The sequence below is a fragment of the Scardinius erythrophthalmus genome, assembly GCF_964197995.2.
Source record: "Scardinius erythrophthalmus genome assembly, chromosome: 8".
In the NCBI taxonomy this organism is placed as follows: Eukaryota; Metazoa; Chordata; class Actinopteri; order Cypriniformes; family Leuciscidae; genus Scardinius; species Scardinius erythrophthalmus.
In genome coordinates, this window is record NC_138228.1 from 22,724,677 (window position 1) to 22,745,005 (window position 20,329).

The following is a 20,329-nucleotide window of genomic DNA, read 5'->3' on the forward strand; positions in this document are numbered from 1 at the left end:
AGACATACTCAACAGCAAAACACACGGGAAATAAAGACAGCTGATCTGTATACCATTATACACATGATTGTGTCTAGAGTTGCACTCTTACAGGTGTTAGATACATATATACTGTATGTGTGGTGTGTGCGTGCGTGTGTGTGTGTGTGTGTGTGTGTGTTGGTGCCTCGGACTGTCGAGCCGTTGGGTCTCCTCGTCTTCCATTTACCACTGACACACACACACACTTGCTGATATTATTTTTCTCTGATAGACCGCAGGCAGAAGAGCAAGAATGTGCATGGAATGTTATTTGTGGATTTTCTTGGGACCTGATCTAGCGTTAATTGTTTGCAATGGTATGTCTCCAGGTTAATGAATGTAGCGGGGATGAATTTAATATTTGGTAATGAGCTGTCAAAAATAAATAAATATACCCTGCACTGTTGGCATTTATGCTTATTAAAGGCCGTTCTCATTAAGCATTGATGATGTCACTGTCTTCCTAACAAAGACAAATGTGTTTCTTTGGGCTCTGTATGACTGAAAAAGACCTGTGTGTTTATAGACATGTGTAGTATGAGAACATCCTGACCTAATCTAAACTCTCATGTGTGTATGTGTGTATTTTAGAATTACTGACATGCAGAGTTATTCTCCAGATCTATTTCGCCTTTGTTCATACAATACAAGCATACTGTATTCTGTGCAGTATGTGTGTACCACCTTCGATTTTTAAAAATATCATGTGAAACGGTATACATTATGCAACTAAAAACGTTTTAAACAGTTGCTTGCTAAATTGTCATTGCATTGCATTCATCCAAATTTTATGTTGAAAATATTAATTTTACATTTGTAATTGCAATTTTGTGTACAGTTCTCTTTAATATTTGGTAGTCATTAAAAAACAAACCATTATTTATCTGAGCATATAGGTATCATACTGGAAATTGAAAATATATTTTGCATTTTTAATTCAATCAAATACATTAAATACATTGCATTAAATACAACTTTTTTTTTAAATCGGATCAAATAATTAGTGAAGAAGATGATGTTAAAAAATGTATATGAATAAGTTAAGCATATTGCATTGTGGAATACAGTACCCAGTGGAGTGTGCTTTGGTTGTACGGCCCAATTTGACCAAGTATTCTATGCATGTATAGAATGGGTCTGTATGAGGCAAGAGCAATTATGATGGACTTCCTGTTCCTCCCACCCCCTCTGCCCATCCCATGTCATTTGCCAGTGGTGTAAATCAGCCCACTGCTTTTTATCCGGGTAATGTTTCATAGCGTACAACATGATTATGGTATTAATAGACTCTAAATCTGCCTCCATCCCCAGGGTTGGCAGTATACTTTATGGCATTGACAGCATGCCAGATTTACGTCGCAAGAGGACCATGCCTATTGTCCGAGACCTGGTGAGTAATCATGCCCGGCACGGTTATGTTTGACTGATGGAGCTGTAGAAGACTGTATTAGCCAATCAGACCCACCGTGCACACGGTCACTAGTCCGAATTTACAATACAACACTGTCAGCAGGGCGCATGCAAGATAGAGGCGCACACGTGTTTATGTTTTGACGCTATTTTAAGGGTTTTACACTCCACCAGAGTAAAAGTAGGTCACTCACCTGGTGTTCTCCACAAAATCTGCAGAGTTCAAATCATCTGTCTTGTCTTTAAATGTTTAGTGCTCGTATATTAATAATGAAGTTCTATTTAATTTACGAGACTCTAGGCGGCGAATGATTGATCCACAGCATCTATTTAGTATGTCGTATGTTTCTATTCATATTTTTGCATTTGTTAACATTTCAAAGGATTTCTTTTTTTTCTTTCTTGTTTGAGCTCTTGCAGTCCGTCTACATGTCTTTGTCTCCATTTCTTCTTGATTTTTGTTAGAGCAAATTTTCTTAACCGATTCTTACATTGAGTTTTGTGCAAATGTTCTGCTTCTGAAGGACAAATGTTGATGCTGTATCTGTCCATATTTTGCATGAAATTAAAAACCAACCCTATTTTGGTAAGTACGGGTCATCGTTCAGTTTGTTATTTTGTTTTTTTGGCGTGTCCTGTTGTCCATTCCCACTTGGGCCCATATTGATTATGGGTGATATTTTTCCGTGAGTTGTCAGATTTCCTTTCAAAACGGTTGTTTTCAGTCAATCGACAGCAGATGCATTCGAAACCGAAATGTTGACAACTCTACCCAAAAATATATCTGAGGACTTCATTGACTTCTGATTTAACTGTGTGCCTTTTTAAATCCATGTAAAAGTGACGTGCACCACTAAGCCTTTTACAGCGTGGATGAAGTCAGTGCTGTACCGGGTCCGATCTGGTCTATCCCATCATGCCTCTGTCGTCTGTTTCTGTCCCCTTGTTGGCTGTGTGATTGCTTCAGGGCAACGACAGTCGGTCACGTGACCTCAGAGAAAAATTCCTCCAAAATTCAGACTACAATTCCATTGCCTGCAGCAACCCTCAGCAATTCAAGTGCATGTTGAGACTTACATCAACACTTGACGTTCATGTAGAGGTCAAATCTACCCTATTTTCCTATGCACCCCTGCTTTAAGGGGGCATTAGCAGCCCGCTTGGTCTTTACCACCATCAGGTTCATGGTCAGATGGTAAAGACGAGTCCAGTATGGTCCGCTGTCCAAGCCTGCTGATCTCGATATGGCTAATCATGGCTTTTTGACTTTTGACCGGCTCTGTAGTGTCCCATTTCCCCCGCATTGGCTCTTTCTTTCTCTCGTTCTCTGTCCTGAACTCTTTGGATCGTGTTTTTTAAGCTGGCTTTAACACATGGTGTCTGGTCATGTCTGTTTGTAGCAGTAATGGCAACAATACTTGCAGGCAGTAGGACTATGTCAGGGCACATTTTAGTATCTTTACCAAACATTTGCACAGCAAATGCATGAGTGAACTGTAAATTTCTGCTGCATGTCAGAGGTGAGTTATTTAAGGATTGAGCCTCACCTCTGCAGCTTTCTCTCTGCGCTTTAGACAGACTCTCGATCTGATTTTCTGCATGACGGCAGGTATGACGTAAAGAGATGTGCTTTACTGTATGTGAACGACAGCTCACCTTCACTAAATGTCTAATTTTGTGTTCTGTCTGCTTTTCCCTGCACCTGGACACTCTAGGCTTTGGTAAGTTTCTTGCATTTTTAATGACATTTAATGAATGCACGTCTGAATCCAGTGTTTGTCTGCTTAAATAGCTTCATCTACCGTAGTCAGCTGAAGACAGCAGATGTATCCTTATCTGCCTAAGAGAACCTGTGTGTTTGTGTGTGTGTGTGTGTGTGTGTGTGTGTGTGTTTGGAAAGAATACAAATTACATTAATTGTACTCACTAAATAGCCTATGTTTAAGGTTCACTTTAATTTGTTCTGGCTCATTAGATGAAGTTATGGTGCAGTGTAAGCTTATGTGAAACTGATTTCATATGGGTGATTTCATCTATCTATCTATCTATCTATCTGTCTGTCTGTCTGTCTGTCTGTCTGTCTGTCTGTCTGTCTGTCTGGCTGGCTGTCTGTCTGTCTGTCTGTCTGTCTGTCTGTCTGGCTGGCTGGCTGGCTGTTTTGTTATTGGGAAAGTAATTCCTGCTTCCAGAAATCTCTTAAAATCACAGTACACCTAATGAAATGAAAGCATATTACACAGAGCAGAATACAGCCTACATGTTCATATAGTTCTTCTATTCAATCTAAAATGAAAAGCTTTCTGAGAGGTGTGTTCTGTGTAACAGGTGAATATCTGCTTGAAGGTGAAAGTGGTTTCCCAGCCTGAGTAATCAGGTTTTGTCTTATCCAACATGATAACATTCAGCCTAACACAACAGATTTTTACCCTGCAGCGTTTGATTCAGTTCCTGAGCGTTGTCTTTATCATTCTCCCTCACTCTGGCTTTTTCTCAATGTATCCTTTCTTCCTTTCAGACATTGGCTGCTCGAAAGGCAGGCATTGCGTTTGGGCTCGTGAACAGAACGACTCTAAACAACGAGGAACTGGTGAGTTTTAAACACACAGATGTGTACAGCACACGCACAGCGGTTTTACCATACAGATTCATGTACAAATTAATCTGTAAGCAGCTAGTCAGCGTCTAATGAGGAGCAATCATGTGGCACTAATGTAACGCTCATGCATAAAGTCACAACTAATACACACGCACGTCTGCAAACACACATCAGACCCAGAGGCAAGAACAATTCATTCAAGACAATAACTATTTAAAATCTCTAATGATATTCTTGACTATTTGATCATTGTCACAAAATAAACCCTGACAGTGAGATCAGGAGCCTGAAGAAAAGCAGACACTCAACAAATATTTATTTCATTGACTTAATACACTGCTGCTTACAAAGTACATAAATAATTGAGCAATAAATATTGATTTGAGTGAAATTGTCATTTACTGCTGGTTGTAAAAGGCAATCACAAGACGATCTTGATTTACACTCTTCAAAATTTTGGGGTTAGTAATATTTTTTTAATACTTAGTTTAGATAGTTTCTTCTGCTCATCAAGCCTGGATTTATTTGATCAAAATTCAGTGAAACAGTAATATTGTGAAATACTATACACATTTAAAATAGCTATTTTCTCTTTGAATATATTTTCAAATGTAATTTATTCCTGTGATGCAAAGCTGAATTTTCAGCATCATTACTCCAGTCTTCAGTGTCACATGATCCTTCAGAAATCATTATAATGCTGATTTGCTGCTCAAGAAACATTTCTTATTATTATCAGTGTTGAAAACAGTAGTGCTGCTTCATATTTTTGTGGAAACCATACATTTAGGTTTCTCTCTGATGAATAGTGTTGAAGAGAGTGTGGCCGTGACGAGGATGTTGCTGTTGTATTTGTGTTTAAAACATTAAGATGCTTTCTGATTATTTGGGTGTTGATCGATGATTCTAGTTTTAATTGTATTCTCGTACTTTAATTTGACGAAGGGGTCAAAAACCTGAGAGAGGAAAGAACGTCTTAATCAATAAAGAAGAATTACTCTTCTTTTTATCCAGACCTTCTTCCCTCCCATTAATTGATCCACTGAATAAACAGCCCAGAACGACACGGGGTGATGTGATGTTTAGCGCTCTGTTATGACACTGAGATGCAGGAATTTACTCAACAAACTTGATTGTATTTCAGCTGCAGAGTATATAATTTTAATTATAACACTATGTGCATTCAGGCACAAACTGGACATGCTGGAGAATTTCCTATTTATTTATTTCTGTTTTTATCTACCAACAAAATTACCTGGATGTGCATTAGGTGTGTAATTGATGGTGCATCCTTGTATTTTTCCTATTAATTTTCCCCATAGGGATTTTAAAATGTCTTTGTTAAAGAGTTAAAAGCCATAAACCAAACCAACCAGCTATAAGGTGAATCACAACATTATTATCACATCCTTTTATCTAAAAGTATTTGGAAATCTGACAAAAAGGCAAAGTTACAAGCCTGTGGACTTAATTGCTTAAAATAGGGAACTGCAAATTATATTCTAAATACAATCACTGGAGAAATATAAAACTATTGATTTAAATATATTGATTACATATATAGAACTAAACTGTTTTATGTTTATTGCGAAATACGCAAATAAGTTTGGGCACCCCTGATAATTATCATAATTTCAGTTTATAATCTGCTGGGCTTTCGACGCAGCAACTTCATTTGTTATAATTTATAATATATACCTCATGGAAACAGTAACATTTCAGTTCTGAAATAACATTAATTGAATCAACAGATACAAAGCAATATGAGTCACAACAAAAACAGACAGGTGCAGAAATTTGGGCACCCCAATGGAATAATCACATCAATATTTAGTAGAGCCTCCTTTTGCTGAAATAACAGCCTGTAGGCGCTTCTTATAGCCACTGATAAGTCCCTGATTTCTGACTGCAGGTATTGTGGAACATTCTTCCTTACAAAATGTCTCCAGTTCAGTAAGGGTTGATGGCTGCCGAGCGTGGATAGCCCAATTCAAATCATTCCATAGATTTTCAAAGATATTCATGTCTGGGGACTGGGATTGCCATTCTAGAACATTCTATCTGTGTCTGTGGTTTTCCTTGGTTTGGAACAATGCTTTGGATCATTGTCCTGCTTAAATCAACCAACCCTGGTGTAACTTCAACCTCTTGACTGATTCTTGAACATTTTTCTTAAGAATCTGCTGATACTGGGTAAAACCCATGCGAACTAACTTTGACAAGGTTTCTAGTACCTTTGCTTGGTACACAGCATGATGGACCCTCCTCCAAATTTTACAGTATAGGGAGCAGGTTCTTCTCCTAGAATGCTGTGTTCTTTTTCTGCCATGCAAAGGTCTTCTGGTTGTGACCAAATAACTCTATCTTAATTTCATCTGTCCACAGGACATTATTCCAAAATAATTCTGGCTTGTCCAGATGAGTGACTTGGGTCACTAATTTACTAACCCCTATGTTGTTCCAAATCTGAGTTTCTTCTGTTGAACTCATAAAAAGATATTTTAAAGAATGTCTCATTGAATTTCTGCCCATAGAATGAAGGTCATACACTATATTACATATACATATACTCTGTTATACAGTACAATCATTGCGACATGAGTTGAAGGCAGCGTTAGCGAGTGATAAATGGACAGGTCAAACTTGGGATTCAGCGGGACAGTCCAATCGACCTTAATCCAACACTAGCAGTCCTCTAAAGAATAGCAGCACTGCAATCACTCTTTTAGATGCACCTATTTCCAAACAGCCTTCGACGGGTCTCAGAGACTTAAAAAGGAGGAAGGTCAGATATAGAGAGCAGAGGCTGTAGCTAGGCGGCAGATTACTAAGTAGGTCGAACAGATGTCCAAGGCTTTTTAAATGCATTAAATATGCCAGCGAAAGCGAGAACAAAGTAAAAAAACGAGAGAGAAAGAAACATGAAGTGAGGGGGCTGAGGGAGAAATTATAAAAGAGACACAATTCCTTCGAGAAAAGCGTGCCCAAAACAGCCCGTGCGTCCATATGCTGAAGAAGACACTTTAAAACAAGGACAGAAACTGTTATATCACGGGAACTCTCCTCAACATTCATGGAAAGAAGGAGAATAATCAACAGAGAGTGTTTGGATTTGGTCTGTTACATTATTCAGCGAAACACCTTTGTCCACTTTCCCCTATAATCCACTTATAATGTTAGTCAAGGGTTTTTGTGCCAAAAACATTCATCATTTAGTTTTTAAATCGTCTTTGGTTTCAATAAATGGTCCTCTGGAGGAAGTTACTCTTATTTCAAAAGTGATTTCTCATTATATGAAGCCTAAAAATAACTAACTCTTCTTGATAGTGTGATAACCTGTGTAATTCCTTATGTTTAGCTGACATATACACTACTTTTCAAAAGCTTGGGGTTGGTAAGATTTTGGAATGTCTTTGAAAGCTTATGGTCACCAAGTCTGCATTTATTTGATCAGAAATACAGTAAGAAAATGGAAATATTGTAAAATATGATTACAATTTAAGATAACTGTTTTCTATTTGAATATATCTTAAAATGTAATTTATTCCTGTGATGCAAAGTTGAATTTTCAGCATCATTACTCCAGTCTTCAGTGTCACATGATCCTTCAGAAATCATTCTAATATGCTGATTTGCTGCTCAAGAAGCATTTCTTATTATTACTAATGTTGAAAACAGTTGTGCTGCTTCATATTTCTGTGGAACCCGTAATACATTTTTCTCAGGATTCTTTGATGAATAGAACGTTCAAAGGAAACAGCATGTATTTAAAACAGAAATCTTCTGTTGCATTACAAACGTCTTTACTGTCACTTTTGATCAAATTAATGCATCCTTGCTGAATAAAAGTGTTAATTTCTTTCCAAAAAAAAAAAAAAAAAAAAAAAAACAACAACAAAAACCTTACTGACCTCAATGATTGTGTACATTATCCGTACAGCTGTCTCCAGACACAGTGATCATGTGTAATCACAGCATTTCCAGCACCAGCTGTGGCCTCCAGCACAGAAACAGATCCGAACCAAAGACGTCACCACAGTGGGTCTGGAAGCTGAGAGCTCCGGGTGTTTAGGACTCTTCCAATTGTTTAATTGGCTGATGCTTCTTAAAGGACAAGCAGAGAATAAGAAAATGTTGTCATTATTTATCCACAGTCATTCCAAAATAATTAAAAAAAATAAAGGTTCTTTATTAGCATTGACCATTCCATGAAGAACATCTATGGACACTTTCCATTCCACAAAAGGTTCTTTATAGTGGAAAATATTACTCAGATTATTAAAATGTTCTTTGAACTAAAAAAATAGGTTATTGTTGGTTCTTTAGGGAAACAGAAATAGATCTTCTATTGCATCGTTGTTAAACCCACCCCCCTTATGGAACCTTTTTTTTTTTTTTTTTTTTAAATGTGTATGCTGTTAGTATTTTAATTTTCTGTTTAAGATGCTGTGAGGCTTGTGGGTCAGTAGCTTTGTGTTTGACAGATGGTTTAATTCCTCCGTCCCTCATTTCTACTGGAGTTTGTGACAGTGCTGACCACTTTGTTCAGCGTGAGCGATTACTCCATGAATATTCCCTCTCTCTCTGGCTGATAGCCCAGTGTGTAATTCTGAGGGTAACTCATCTAGTTGCTCTGGAGTTGCTAGATTAAATTGGAAAGTCCTTTTCCGTTTTTGCCAGCTGTTAATCCTCCTCGATTGCGTAACATTACCGCCGATGGCCTGAAATCAGCCGTCAGTCAAGCAGGAGTCAAGCACGTGGCGGCCTGCAGCGATCAGATTTTCATTTTTAACTGAATAAATGTAATTGTTTTCAAAATGAACAGATTTATGCTGATTTTAAGCAACTGAAATAAATGCATTTAAAAAATGATTATTCAAATCAAATAAAATAGATCCAAAATAGTTAAACTATTCCATGATTTTTTTTTATTGCATACAAAAACGGTTTCTCACCAGTTTTTATGGATGACTGACAAATATACATCAAATGTAAAATGTATAAATACATAGATGTATTAGTTTATGTTAAAACTGTGTAATCCAAATGGATGGAAATTTTATATACAATTCAAAGAATTTTTAAATCTTATTCCTAAAAAAAACAACCAGCATTATTCTAAATGTTTGAGACCTGGTGGAAAATAGTCATGAAACAATAAATGAAGGTGCATTAAACCTTGAATAACATCATAAGTGGATCTCATGGGGGAAAAAAATGCATTGACCAAATGTATAATGTGACACCTTTAAGTGTTTTATATAACTAGGACAACTGCGGTTAATCATTCAGTGCAGTTTGTGCTTTCAGTTATTTTTTCACTTCACATTGGATGCTGTTGCTGTTTTGTGTCTAAATTTCCCCTCAGAGATTGGTGAATGAAGTTTCTCCCTTTATCTGTTTTTAGGTTCACTTTGCTAATTAGCCTGAATTTTCACTCTGCAGCACATTTACTTTTATACTTTTTTTTCTACGTTTACACCATTTGGACATGGCTGAAGTTCTCAGCAGCTCTTAACGTAATGACTGGGTGGAGAGCAGAGAACACACATCAGCAAAAGTGCACTAGGGAAACAAGAAAACATCAGTTTAGAGCGCTGTGCATCACCAGCTCACCTCTTCTTCATTCCCGCTCTCTCTTTGTCTTATCCAGCTGTAAAAAGACACACATTGATTCTGCTCTTTCAAAAGGATTCCTATGATACTCTCCACCACTTTTGCCTGTGAATGCAAACTATTGACAAAATAGTTAAATCACATGAAATCTGTCAAGAACATGACCTCGAAATCTAAAGAAAGATAGATGGAATTTTTTCTTTACAAAAAATGAAGCTTTTTTTATGGACCATTCCTATTTTTTTTCTTTTTTTTGCATTGTGATGTTGTTTATTAATAGTTTTCATTTCATTTTGATATTTTAATATTATTATTTGTATTGTTTTTTATTTTTTTAAACATCTGTATAGTTTTTATTAACTTTTATTTCCGTGGTCCACATGAACCGGAAGTTGACCGACTTTACTTCAGTATTGACATATTTTCCGAGTGAAACTGGAAAATTTCTGAATGAGAAAAATGGATGGCTTGGCTTGTTTTTTCCCACTGGGAATTTATTGGATCTCGAAAAGTAGGCGTTCCATTCAGCTTGCTGTCAAAAGTTTGCAGCAAGTGGACAATTGGAGGGGATGTTCTACCCAAGCTGGTAAACTGATGTCATCAGAGAATGAAGGCAATTCCAGAGGGGAAGTGTTTTTTTTTCGATTTTGATTAAAAATTATGAAGACAAAATTCAAGAAAGTTTCATGGATGAATTGTTTACCACAAGACTAGTAATGCGCTAGTGGTGACTGTGCGCTAACAAAGTAAATATAGGGTCGATTTTGATCTCTTGGTGAAGATAACTAATAATTTTAATTATAACGAAAATGTTTTTTATGGTTTTAGTTGTAATTAACTATAACAACCTGGGTTTTCATAACAAGAAAATTTTCCTCCAATATTTTTATTAATGCAATGTGAAAAAAAATAAAATTTGTTTATCTCTAATGCTTGTAATTGTAATGTATCTTTGTATTTATGCAAAAATATTAAATAAACATAATTGTGTGTTGTATTCAACAACTCTTAATTTTGGGGGGAAATATGACATGTTCTTGACAAGTTTTAAGAGACCTTTTTAGTCTGAACAGGGACAGATTGAAAACACTATGGGTTTGATATGTGCTCTATAATTACGGAAATTAATATCAGCATGACATCTTTAAAAAAAATACGATATTATGATTTTTCTGAACACCAGCTGACTGAGGCGTCTGTACTTTTTGGAGTGTTCTGTAAGAGGAGTGGAGATCTTGAACTTCAGATCATGTAGATGAATCTGAATGACTTTTCTTAGTCCTTGACTAATATTTTATGACATTATGCATTTAAAAATTAGATCTTTCCTTGGGCTGGGTGATATATTGAATATTTACAGTATATTTACAGTGATATTCCTGGTGATAGGGATTGATGAAACTTGATGCACCCAATACAGTCCCAATCCCGAATACAATACAGTAATACGGGACCCCAATACAGTCCCTAACTTTGGAATGCGCCAACAAAGACACTTGAACGCAAGCCTACAACCTTAGCCAAAAAAAGCTTAACACCTGCTAACGCTGCGGTATGCAGGGAAGGAGACAAGAGGCCTTTTTTAATGGATATCAATTGAGGAGAGGCTTTATTACGCTGAAATAAAAAAAGATTTTGTGAGGAAATAGCTTATCATTTAAAGAATCGACAGCCCATCGGCTAATCTTCAACATGTTTGCACTTAAACATTAATATTGGATTGATCTATTTTTAGAGTTTACACTGAATAAAATGCTGTTTTATAAGAGAAGTCACAGAATATTGCGCAATTGACAGGTATGATTCAGTTTACGGCTCTTCTCATTCATTTCTATAGTATCCACAAACAGTGACTGTCGCACAACTCTGAATGAAATTCAATGACGTCAAGGCTGTAATGTGATTGGTTATCAAGGCACTTGTGATCCAAGTTAGCCATTAAGCTTTCTCCAATGGTAGAGCCACGGACCCTAGCGTCTCCCAATAATAAGACCGTCTCTGGCACCAAAATGCAAAACTTCTTTGCATGAGCTTGCTTTTCCAGTATCCAATATTCGCAAGTAGAGTAATCGGCCCTTTACTCAGCAATCTATTGAACACAGGTTATCCTGGAAGCTGCAATAATAAACTGTAGATTTCCAGACTGTTTTTTAAACCATGTTTGTTCACAGCAATAATGTGCATATAGAGTCCTGTGAAAAAAAATTGTGTATCTTTGTTACCTTTTGCTGTAAACTTTCTCTCTTTTTCTCAGAAACTGCATGTGCTCAGAAAGACTCTCCAAGCGTTGATCTATCCCATCTCCTCTACGACACCCCATAATTTCGAGGTGTGGACGGCCACTGCACCCACCTACTGTCACGAGTGTGAAGGTCTGCTCTGGGGCATCGCCCGGCAGGGCATGCGCTGCAGTGAATGCGGGGTGAAATGTCACGAGAAATGCCAGGACCTCCTGAACGCAGACTGTCTCCAACGTGAGTCCATAATTCAAAATACTGCCCACTTTGGAAAGGCAATGACACATTCTACGGGCCCCCTAAAGGAACATGGTGGTGGGAAAAAAATATGAGATGGGAGGGAGAAATATTTCAATGCTTTTGCGTTCTCTCGCAATTATATAGTTGGGTAATTATATTGTATATAATATAATATAATTTCCAGGCATCAGGGAGCCGCTATCAATATGCGGGGTATTGAAATTGCTTTTGAACGTACACTCACTTTTTACAAATCAACGTTAAAAACTACAAAAGACTAAACATGGCATACAAGACGTGTGAAACAACGTCTGGAAGTGAAACAAAAGTCATAACACAGATACGGTGTATTGTGTAACCATAATACCAACAAAACAGCAAAGCCTTTATGCATATACTTTTAATTATAAACAAACCCGAAGTACTTTTATTTTGAAATGTTTATGATTTACTTTAGCCGGCTTCTCCATCAAAAAGATCGAGATACAAATATGCCGTCTTGCAACCATCTACAACACAGTAAAATATAAACACCATAAAGTGAACATTGCGATAATTCATTAACAGTAGATCTGTTTTTCCATCGCCAAATTTAATACTTCTTAAAATGATAAATAAATATGTTTAGATATTTAGGATTTTTTATGACCTTCAATTTCCTAAAACTGGGTCTATTTTATTCACTGCATATGACAAAAGATGTTAAGTCTTTCTGGAAAGTGTATCCAAATTAAGTGATTTTAAGCTTTAAACAAGAAAAAAATTGCCAATGTTGTCAGAAAAATTTACTTAATTCAAAGGGAAACAAGTCTATTTTTTCTTACCGCATTGACAGATATGTTTTTCTTTAACTTTAATCCTGATACATTTTTCAGAAACAAGACTCAACATCTTTCGTCATTTTGTTTCTCATGGAACATTCTCTTGTTTTGAGAATGTTTAGATATTTGTACTGGAAAACAAGAAACATTTTTCCCTCGCACACATGCTACTAAATACATTTTACAGTTCGCCCACATCTTTCTTAGAGAAAGATTTCACTCACATTTGCGAGCCCTGTCTAATTCATATTTAGACAATGCAAAGTTTGTTTAATCACCATTAAAACCAATAAGGTGTTTGCTAAGTCATAAATCACTATAACTTTTGCAATAAAATGGGTGTAATAGATAGAAATGCTTAAAACACTCTATAGAGACACTTTTACATTGTGATGGCGAGTTTTTTCAAATTTTTTCTTCTGAAAATGTTAAAGTTATTACACTGCATGAGCAAGGTTCGCCATTGTGTAACGCCATTGTCTGTCACATAGCGTGGCAGCTCTCATCTCTGACATTTTGCGTTTGGCAGCTGTTCATTTTATTGTTCAACACTAACAGAATAACCATCTACACTAGTATAAGCTCTCCAATGAGTGGTAATGTGCGTGAGATATATGTAGTTTCCTAGTAAACCTCACAGACGTGGCTGTCTGCCAGAGACACAAATGGGCCTGTACAGAAAGAGATTTATTAAACGAGCCATCAAACTCATCATATTTAGAATGTGTGTGTTTGAATGCGAGTGTATATGAGCGTTTGGTTTGACTAGTGCATCACTTCTCTCTGCATGGTTCATGAAAGGGCGAGACACCAGTAAACCGTCTCTCTCAGAGACACTGTTTTATTTCCCACATCCAGCACCTCTTGAACACTCTTAAAAAGCATTTGCAAGGTATTTATGATGCATCTGAATGAATGATTCATTTTAATAGGGTGCAGAGAGATACATTTTTCAAGCGGCAGTGAATCATCTATAATCATCTGTTTCGGGGCTGCACACTAGGGATGTGCAATACTATATTCACTTCAGAATCTTTTAGTCTAAATGGCTAGTAGGTCTTAAAGATGCTATATATGCATGCCCACTTTTTATATGCATGTTGACATGGTAGTAAATTTGCATACTATACTATGCACTTGAAGTCTGTACTTTACTGATGATGGGAAAGCACATGTTGAGTTAGATAGTATGCCAGTCTTGAGACAAACTACATCACCATAAAATCTTCATTATGAAAATTCCTTCCATTTCTATGGAGTTGGAATGTCCATCATTCACAAAGCACTTTATGTTAAATTATTCAGGATTTGATTATATGCATAATTGCATACTGATTATATACATGCATAATTCCATTCCTTAGATTCACACATTTATAAACTTCTAGTAAACTTTTAGTAAACTTCTCACATCCCTTGCCAGTTTTATACAGCTGAAAATGGCAATCATTATCATACATTTTTACAAATTCTTTTTTTTCTGTGAGAAATATTGACTCATAAAGCATGCACAGGTGCATGCAAACTTTCAAAATCCAGCTGACACAATACATCATCTAGGCACCTTTAACATGCTATTTTTAATGTACTATAATTTAGGATGTATTTCACTTTATCTTATATACTGTTTAGGTCGGACAGTATAGAAATTGGAATTGCTGCTCATATCATAAGAGATTATGTAAGATCACATGTAAATCTCATCGTCCTCTATAGGTGCAGTAGAGAAGAGCTCGAAACATGGAGCCGAGGACAAAACCCAAAACATCATCATGGCCATGAAGGAACGGATGAAAATCAGGGAGAAGAACCGACCCGAGGTGTTCGAGTTGATTCAGGAGATGTTTCTGCTCACGAAGGAAGACTTCATCACTCAGCTGAAGACAGCCAAACAGGCCGTGCTGGAGGGGACGTCCAAGTGGTCTGCCAAAATCACCATCACGGGTAAGCAATGAGCAAATCTTACATAACCTAACAAGAACGTCGTCATATTTCATGCACAAATTAAAAATGAGAATTTGCTAAAGTGCCATGATAAAGTCAAAGTGCATGCAAATGTTGGTCAAATGGTCCAAAAGTAGGCTTCACTGTCATATAAAATAGATTTTTTTTTAAATGCATGTACAAGTGTGATTGATTCAAAATATGATTCAGAATTGAATTGCTGTTAGTTTATAATATCTTAATTATGAATTGTAATAATGTTCAAATAATGAAAAATTTCATTGCAAATGTAAGAAATAAAATAGCAAGAATGAACACACTGTTTTTAATAATAAATTATTAAAATATTATTATTATTATTATAAAATCACTATATTATATAATTACATTTAATAAATTTTCTATAAAAAATGTATACAAAATATGTCAAATAAACTATTTTTTTTGCAGTTAAATTTGGCCTGTGCATGTTCTTCTTAATTTCAATTTATATAGGAGTATTATTATAAAGTATTATACAATTATAAATAAATAAAAAATAAAAAATAAAAAGTTTTGGCCGAGCATGTTCAAGACAAGTTTCATGAGATTCACCCTTAAAGTCTTTTTGTGCATCTCAGCGTCTGTGGCTGGATCAGACCCTACAGGGAGGAAATGCTGCTCAGTTTGGTTTGGGAAATGTGCCGAGAGTTTTGCTTGTTTTCTGACAGCTTAAACCACCAGACGACAACAACCATCTGCTGTGGACAGAAACATAGGCAGTCGCTATCCGTCTCTGAGTCATAAAGAACAGTTTCTGTTCGTCTGCATGATGTATATCCTCACATTGCTATGATTCGGTCAAATCTTCCAGAAGCCACTGTATTAGTTCAGCCAGTGCCAGGTGAAGTTTGCTCCTATATGTGTCTGTATCAGTGTTGCTCCTTCACCTCACTTTGAGAGGCAACAGAGGCTGTGAATTATTACCAAGCTTGCAACACTGCCAGAGTGTCTGTCAATAGAACAAAGAGAGAAAAACAGCTCTCTGCTTTAATTTATCCTGGCGTATGGTCGAAACTCCCATTTTAGAAAGTATTCAGGCAATGATTTATTTATCATGAGTTCAACACTAGCCTCTGTGCATTCTGATTTAGTTTAACTGCAACATACACTGATCTATCTATCTATCTATCCATCCATCCACCCATCCATCCATCCATCCTGTTCAGTGAGAGAGTGTTGTGCCATGACCCCAAAACCAATATGACCGTCACTGTCAGACACGCTAACATGACATCAATGTGTGAACACACCTCTGGAAACACCAATATGCCATCGCTCTTTCATTCTAGCTAAACTATTCGGACTATATTACCCTCTTCAACCAGCCCGGTGACATTGCACCAATGTCTGTCTGTCTCCAAGCCCAAGGATATATGTTCCCTGAATAATTTAGCACCCTGCTCGTTCATAATTAATGTGGCAAGAGCTTCCTGTGAACTACTATTGGCTCTGTGACGAATGGTATCCCCATTGACTGATTTTAGTGCCACAGTCAGGCTATACACTGTTTTTATGTTGCATTATTGCAGTTATTAGTTAGGGTGCCATATGTATACGCACATTCAGATAGGACATGAGTGATGTTCAAGGATGGATTGTGGTCCTACGAAGCGTGTGGCACCAGCGTAACTTAAAATCTTTAAACCTTTGTCTTCATATGTCAAAATTATGACTAAAAATCACAGATTTATAAAAAAAAACAAAAAAACTGACAATAGATATTCTTCAGACAATAGCATTTTATCTCCAATGCAAATGTTATTGCTTTCTTTTAGAATACACAATTTGCAAAACATTGTCTTTTTTTCTGTCTCCCTTCTCTAGTTTTATGTGCTCAAGGTTTGCAAGCCAAAGACAAGACGGGCTCCAGCGACCCCTACGTCACAGTACAAGTGGGAAAGACCAAACGCAGGACCAAAACTGTTTTCGGCAATCTCAACCCCATCTGGGACGAGAAGTTTTTCTTGTGAGTCTCACATAAAACAGATGTGTTTTCTGTTTATCTTCCTTCTGTCTTAAAAACAAGACTAGCTAACATTGTGCTGATGCTCTAGATCAGTGGTTTTGTTCAGCAAAAACTTTTAGCGTTTATCATGACCATTTTTATGTTGGTATTACGTGACAGATGAATTTGCACTAGAATACAGAGAATTTAGATTCATGATTATATGGTTTGTTGCCATTTTATATTGGCATTCAACATTGTTTTTTCCCTTGCCTTTCACGACCCATCAGAACAGACCTGAGGCACATTTTTAGGGCGTGACCCATCAGTTCATATCCACTGCTCTAGAATATCAGGCTCTCTGCATGAGCTGCTAGAGATGAAAATGGTTTTATGCGATTATTCTTATGCAATGAACTTTTTAATATTAGGTTGAACTCAAAGGGCAGAGACATAGTTTCCATTTCACAACATTTCTGCCACTCAATCACAAACAAAATTTCAAATGGCATATGAATTATTCAAAGTAGCCTTTCATTAATTTGACATTTTCTGTAGAGCCCTTCCATTACGAGTTGTATCTCTGCCTTTTTTGCTGATACTCAAAGGAGCTTTTTAGTTTGTTTGAAAAGGGTCATAAATGAGGAGTAATGGAAATCATTTGTATTCCCGTTGGCTTTGTCATTCTCTCATGGGGCCATTTCTTTTCATATTCCTGATGGTGTATCCTTGAGGCTTCTGCAATCTTGGGTGTCACATTATAGTGAAGACTGCCCTGCTCCATTCATAAACCTTTGTTAGGATTTGATGTTTCTGATGATGCACAAAGCCTATAAATCAGAACCCTAATATCTACAGCAGCACCTTGACTGTGGAAATGTTGTAGAATCCGGACAGAGACCTTATACCTTGTGCCATTTGTGTATTTATGGTTGTTCCTGATTATTAGTTACTTTTTTCATTAAGGTTTTGCTGAGGTCATCTTTATGAGATCAATGCACTTGTTCATCACACTGCTGTATTTTGCAAGCTGTGGTGTGTTCAGAGTGAGTGGTGTGACCAACATTGATCATTCATCATTCAGAATTGAACTGAGAATGCCTTTTAGATTTCAGTTCAATACTTGAATTGAGGTAGCAAACAGGATGCAAAATTTCAAATAAATTCATAACAATACATTTTTAACTAGAAAAGCAAACAACTTGAAATTTGACTTGCGGACAGACATAATTATGGAAGGATGGATGGATGGATGGACAGAAACGTGGACGTATCTGTTGTTGTCCCACCGGATGTGAGACTCAGAACTTGAATGTATCTGTTGCAGTCTCACTTTTACAGGCCAGAGACTCAGAACTTGTATCTTTTGCTGCCTGGCCTGTAACAGGCCGCAGGCTCAGTACATGGTTGATATGTTACAGTCTCGCCCTTGCAGGCCACAGGCTCAGAATGTGGTTGTAGTTGATGTCCCACTGGATGTTAGACTCAGAACTTGAATGTATTTGTTGCTGTCTCACTTTTGCAGGACTGAGACCCAGAACAAAGAGTGTCTGTTGAAAGTGTAAGCGTACCTTTATCCCTTTCCGATGAGGAGGAGATTGCAATTTGGCACTTTTCCATTCCAGTGCTGTGATTGGCTGCTGGCATCAGTTCTTTCCCCTGTGGAACTCAACTGTTTAAAGCACACAGTTAGAAGTCTTTAAAGTGTCTTTAAAGTTTTACCGATACATTTCTCACTTTCCAAACCACCACCAGAATACCTTTGGCAATATTCTAAACAAATAGAGTCCAAGAAGCTGGAAAAAGATTGAACTGTAATGCATTCATTATTTTGTACATTTACAGCTGAATTTGTGTAAGATGTTGCACTACAAATAGCTGTCACTGAGAAAATGTATGAAAAAGTATGAAATGGTTTACAATACATCAGTTTTAAAGTTTCCAAACATGGTTATAAATGGATTTAGATGGATCACTACAGCTGCATCCGGAGGTCCTGATGAATTTTATGGCGGTCAGAGGCCAAAACTTTAGGAATTAGTCTCTAGATAGGTGAAGGCCAGAAACTGCAAGTGGACCAATGAGAAGTCCTGTCCATCCCGGGATTGGTTCCAGAGGTGGTCTTCTTGCCCTCTAAGAGCTGTCTGGCTGTTGTCATAGCATCTTTATCTGACGGCGTTGGACAGTTTGTTTGTGTTAGTCCACCAAGACCAAATCAGAATGTAGCAAACCTATAGATAGATAGATAGATAGATAGATAGATAGATATTATACAATATTATTAATAATATTCTGTATACTGCTACTCCGCATCCTGCCCTGTACTTTTTGTATTACCCCATGTTACTTTATCTACTGTTAAACTGCCCAGCCCTTTTTCAAACCATATAGTGAGCAAACAGCACAAATGCGGTGAACCAAGTGAAACCAAGTAACTCCAATTTTCAGCCTGTATTTAATACGAGAGTACACTGCTGATGCTTTGAATATTAAACTGCTGAATCCTGTCTGCAGATATCACCGCTGGAGCGATCTGCTTCTCCTTGTTGTTGTATTGAACTTTAGCTTGAATGTGTGGATGTGTTGTTGCCGTAAGGGAGGATTGCTAGATTACTAAAGACAGTGATTAGAGTTGCAGCTTGTATATCTTATGTATACTTGTATTATAAGTGACCCCTAATCCTCATCGCCCACTTTAATTTTCCATTTCAATCCGAGCTTGCGATCTTAATCCTGAGAGAATCATCAGCCTCCGCCTATGGAACAGTATTCATTTTGGCAGCCATTTTTGATTTAGTCTCTTCATCTTCAGACGAAAAATGCTTATTGGTCACATTTTAGTAATTTTGTCTTTCATAGTTTTAGTCTAGTTTTAGTTGACGAAAAGTCATTGCATTTTTTGTCAACTTTTAGTCAGTACTTTTAGTCAAACTGCAGTTATCAACATTAATTTTGGTAGCTATTTTATATGTACTCTTTAGACAAAAAATGTCATTATAATTTTTCTCTCTAGGCCAATTCAATTAAGCTTATGAGAAATTTGAATCAAGGTAACAGTCTGTATTGACATTGCACTCTTTAGCAGTAGCACTTGTTCAATTCTCCATCCCTTTTCCTTGGTTCAGTGGTTCTCCAATAAAACAATGTTCAATAAATATGCAGTGATGGTAAAAACGAAGTGATACTTTTAAATATTAATTTAAAATCACTGGTAGGTGGTGGTAAGTCACTGTCTTTATGAGTGAGTCATTGAGTCATTCATTCATTCAGTAACAAAGCAAGTGGCTGCCTGTATTTATGAACGGATCATTGAATCTCACGATTCGTTCAACGCCACACATTCGTTCACGAATCACCGCTGTGTTACAGTTCTGCTGTGGCTTTCGTTGCAAAATAGAGCAAAAGGCTAAGCCTACTGACAATGCTGTTTTAAATGTATTACATCACTTAATGTTAC

General features: G+C 36.9%; 1 protein-coding gene across 1 annotated transcript in view; it reads left to right on the top strand.

The window, feature by feature from the left end:
• unc13c (unc-13 homolog C (C. elegans)) overlaps nucleotides 1-20,329 on the top strand; it is a 279,919-nt gene that overhangs the window by 28,927 nt on the left and 230,663 nt on the right. The window contains exons 5-9 of the mRNA XM_081373262.1: nucleotides 1,333-1,411; nucleotides 3,947-4,018; nucleotides 11,898-12,117; nucleotides 14,658-14,885; nucleotides 16,752-16,893. Coding sequence (XP_081229388.1) covers nucleotides 1,333-1,411; nucleotides 3,947-4,018; nucleotides 11,898-12,117; nucleotides 14,658-14,885; nucleotides 16,752-16,893 — 741 coding nt within the window. The remainder of the gene's footprint in view (nucleotides 1-1,332; nucleotides 1,412-3,946; nucleotides 4,019-11,897; nucleotides 12,118-14,657; nucleotides 14,886-16,751; nucleotides 16,894-20,329) is intronic.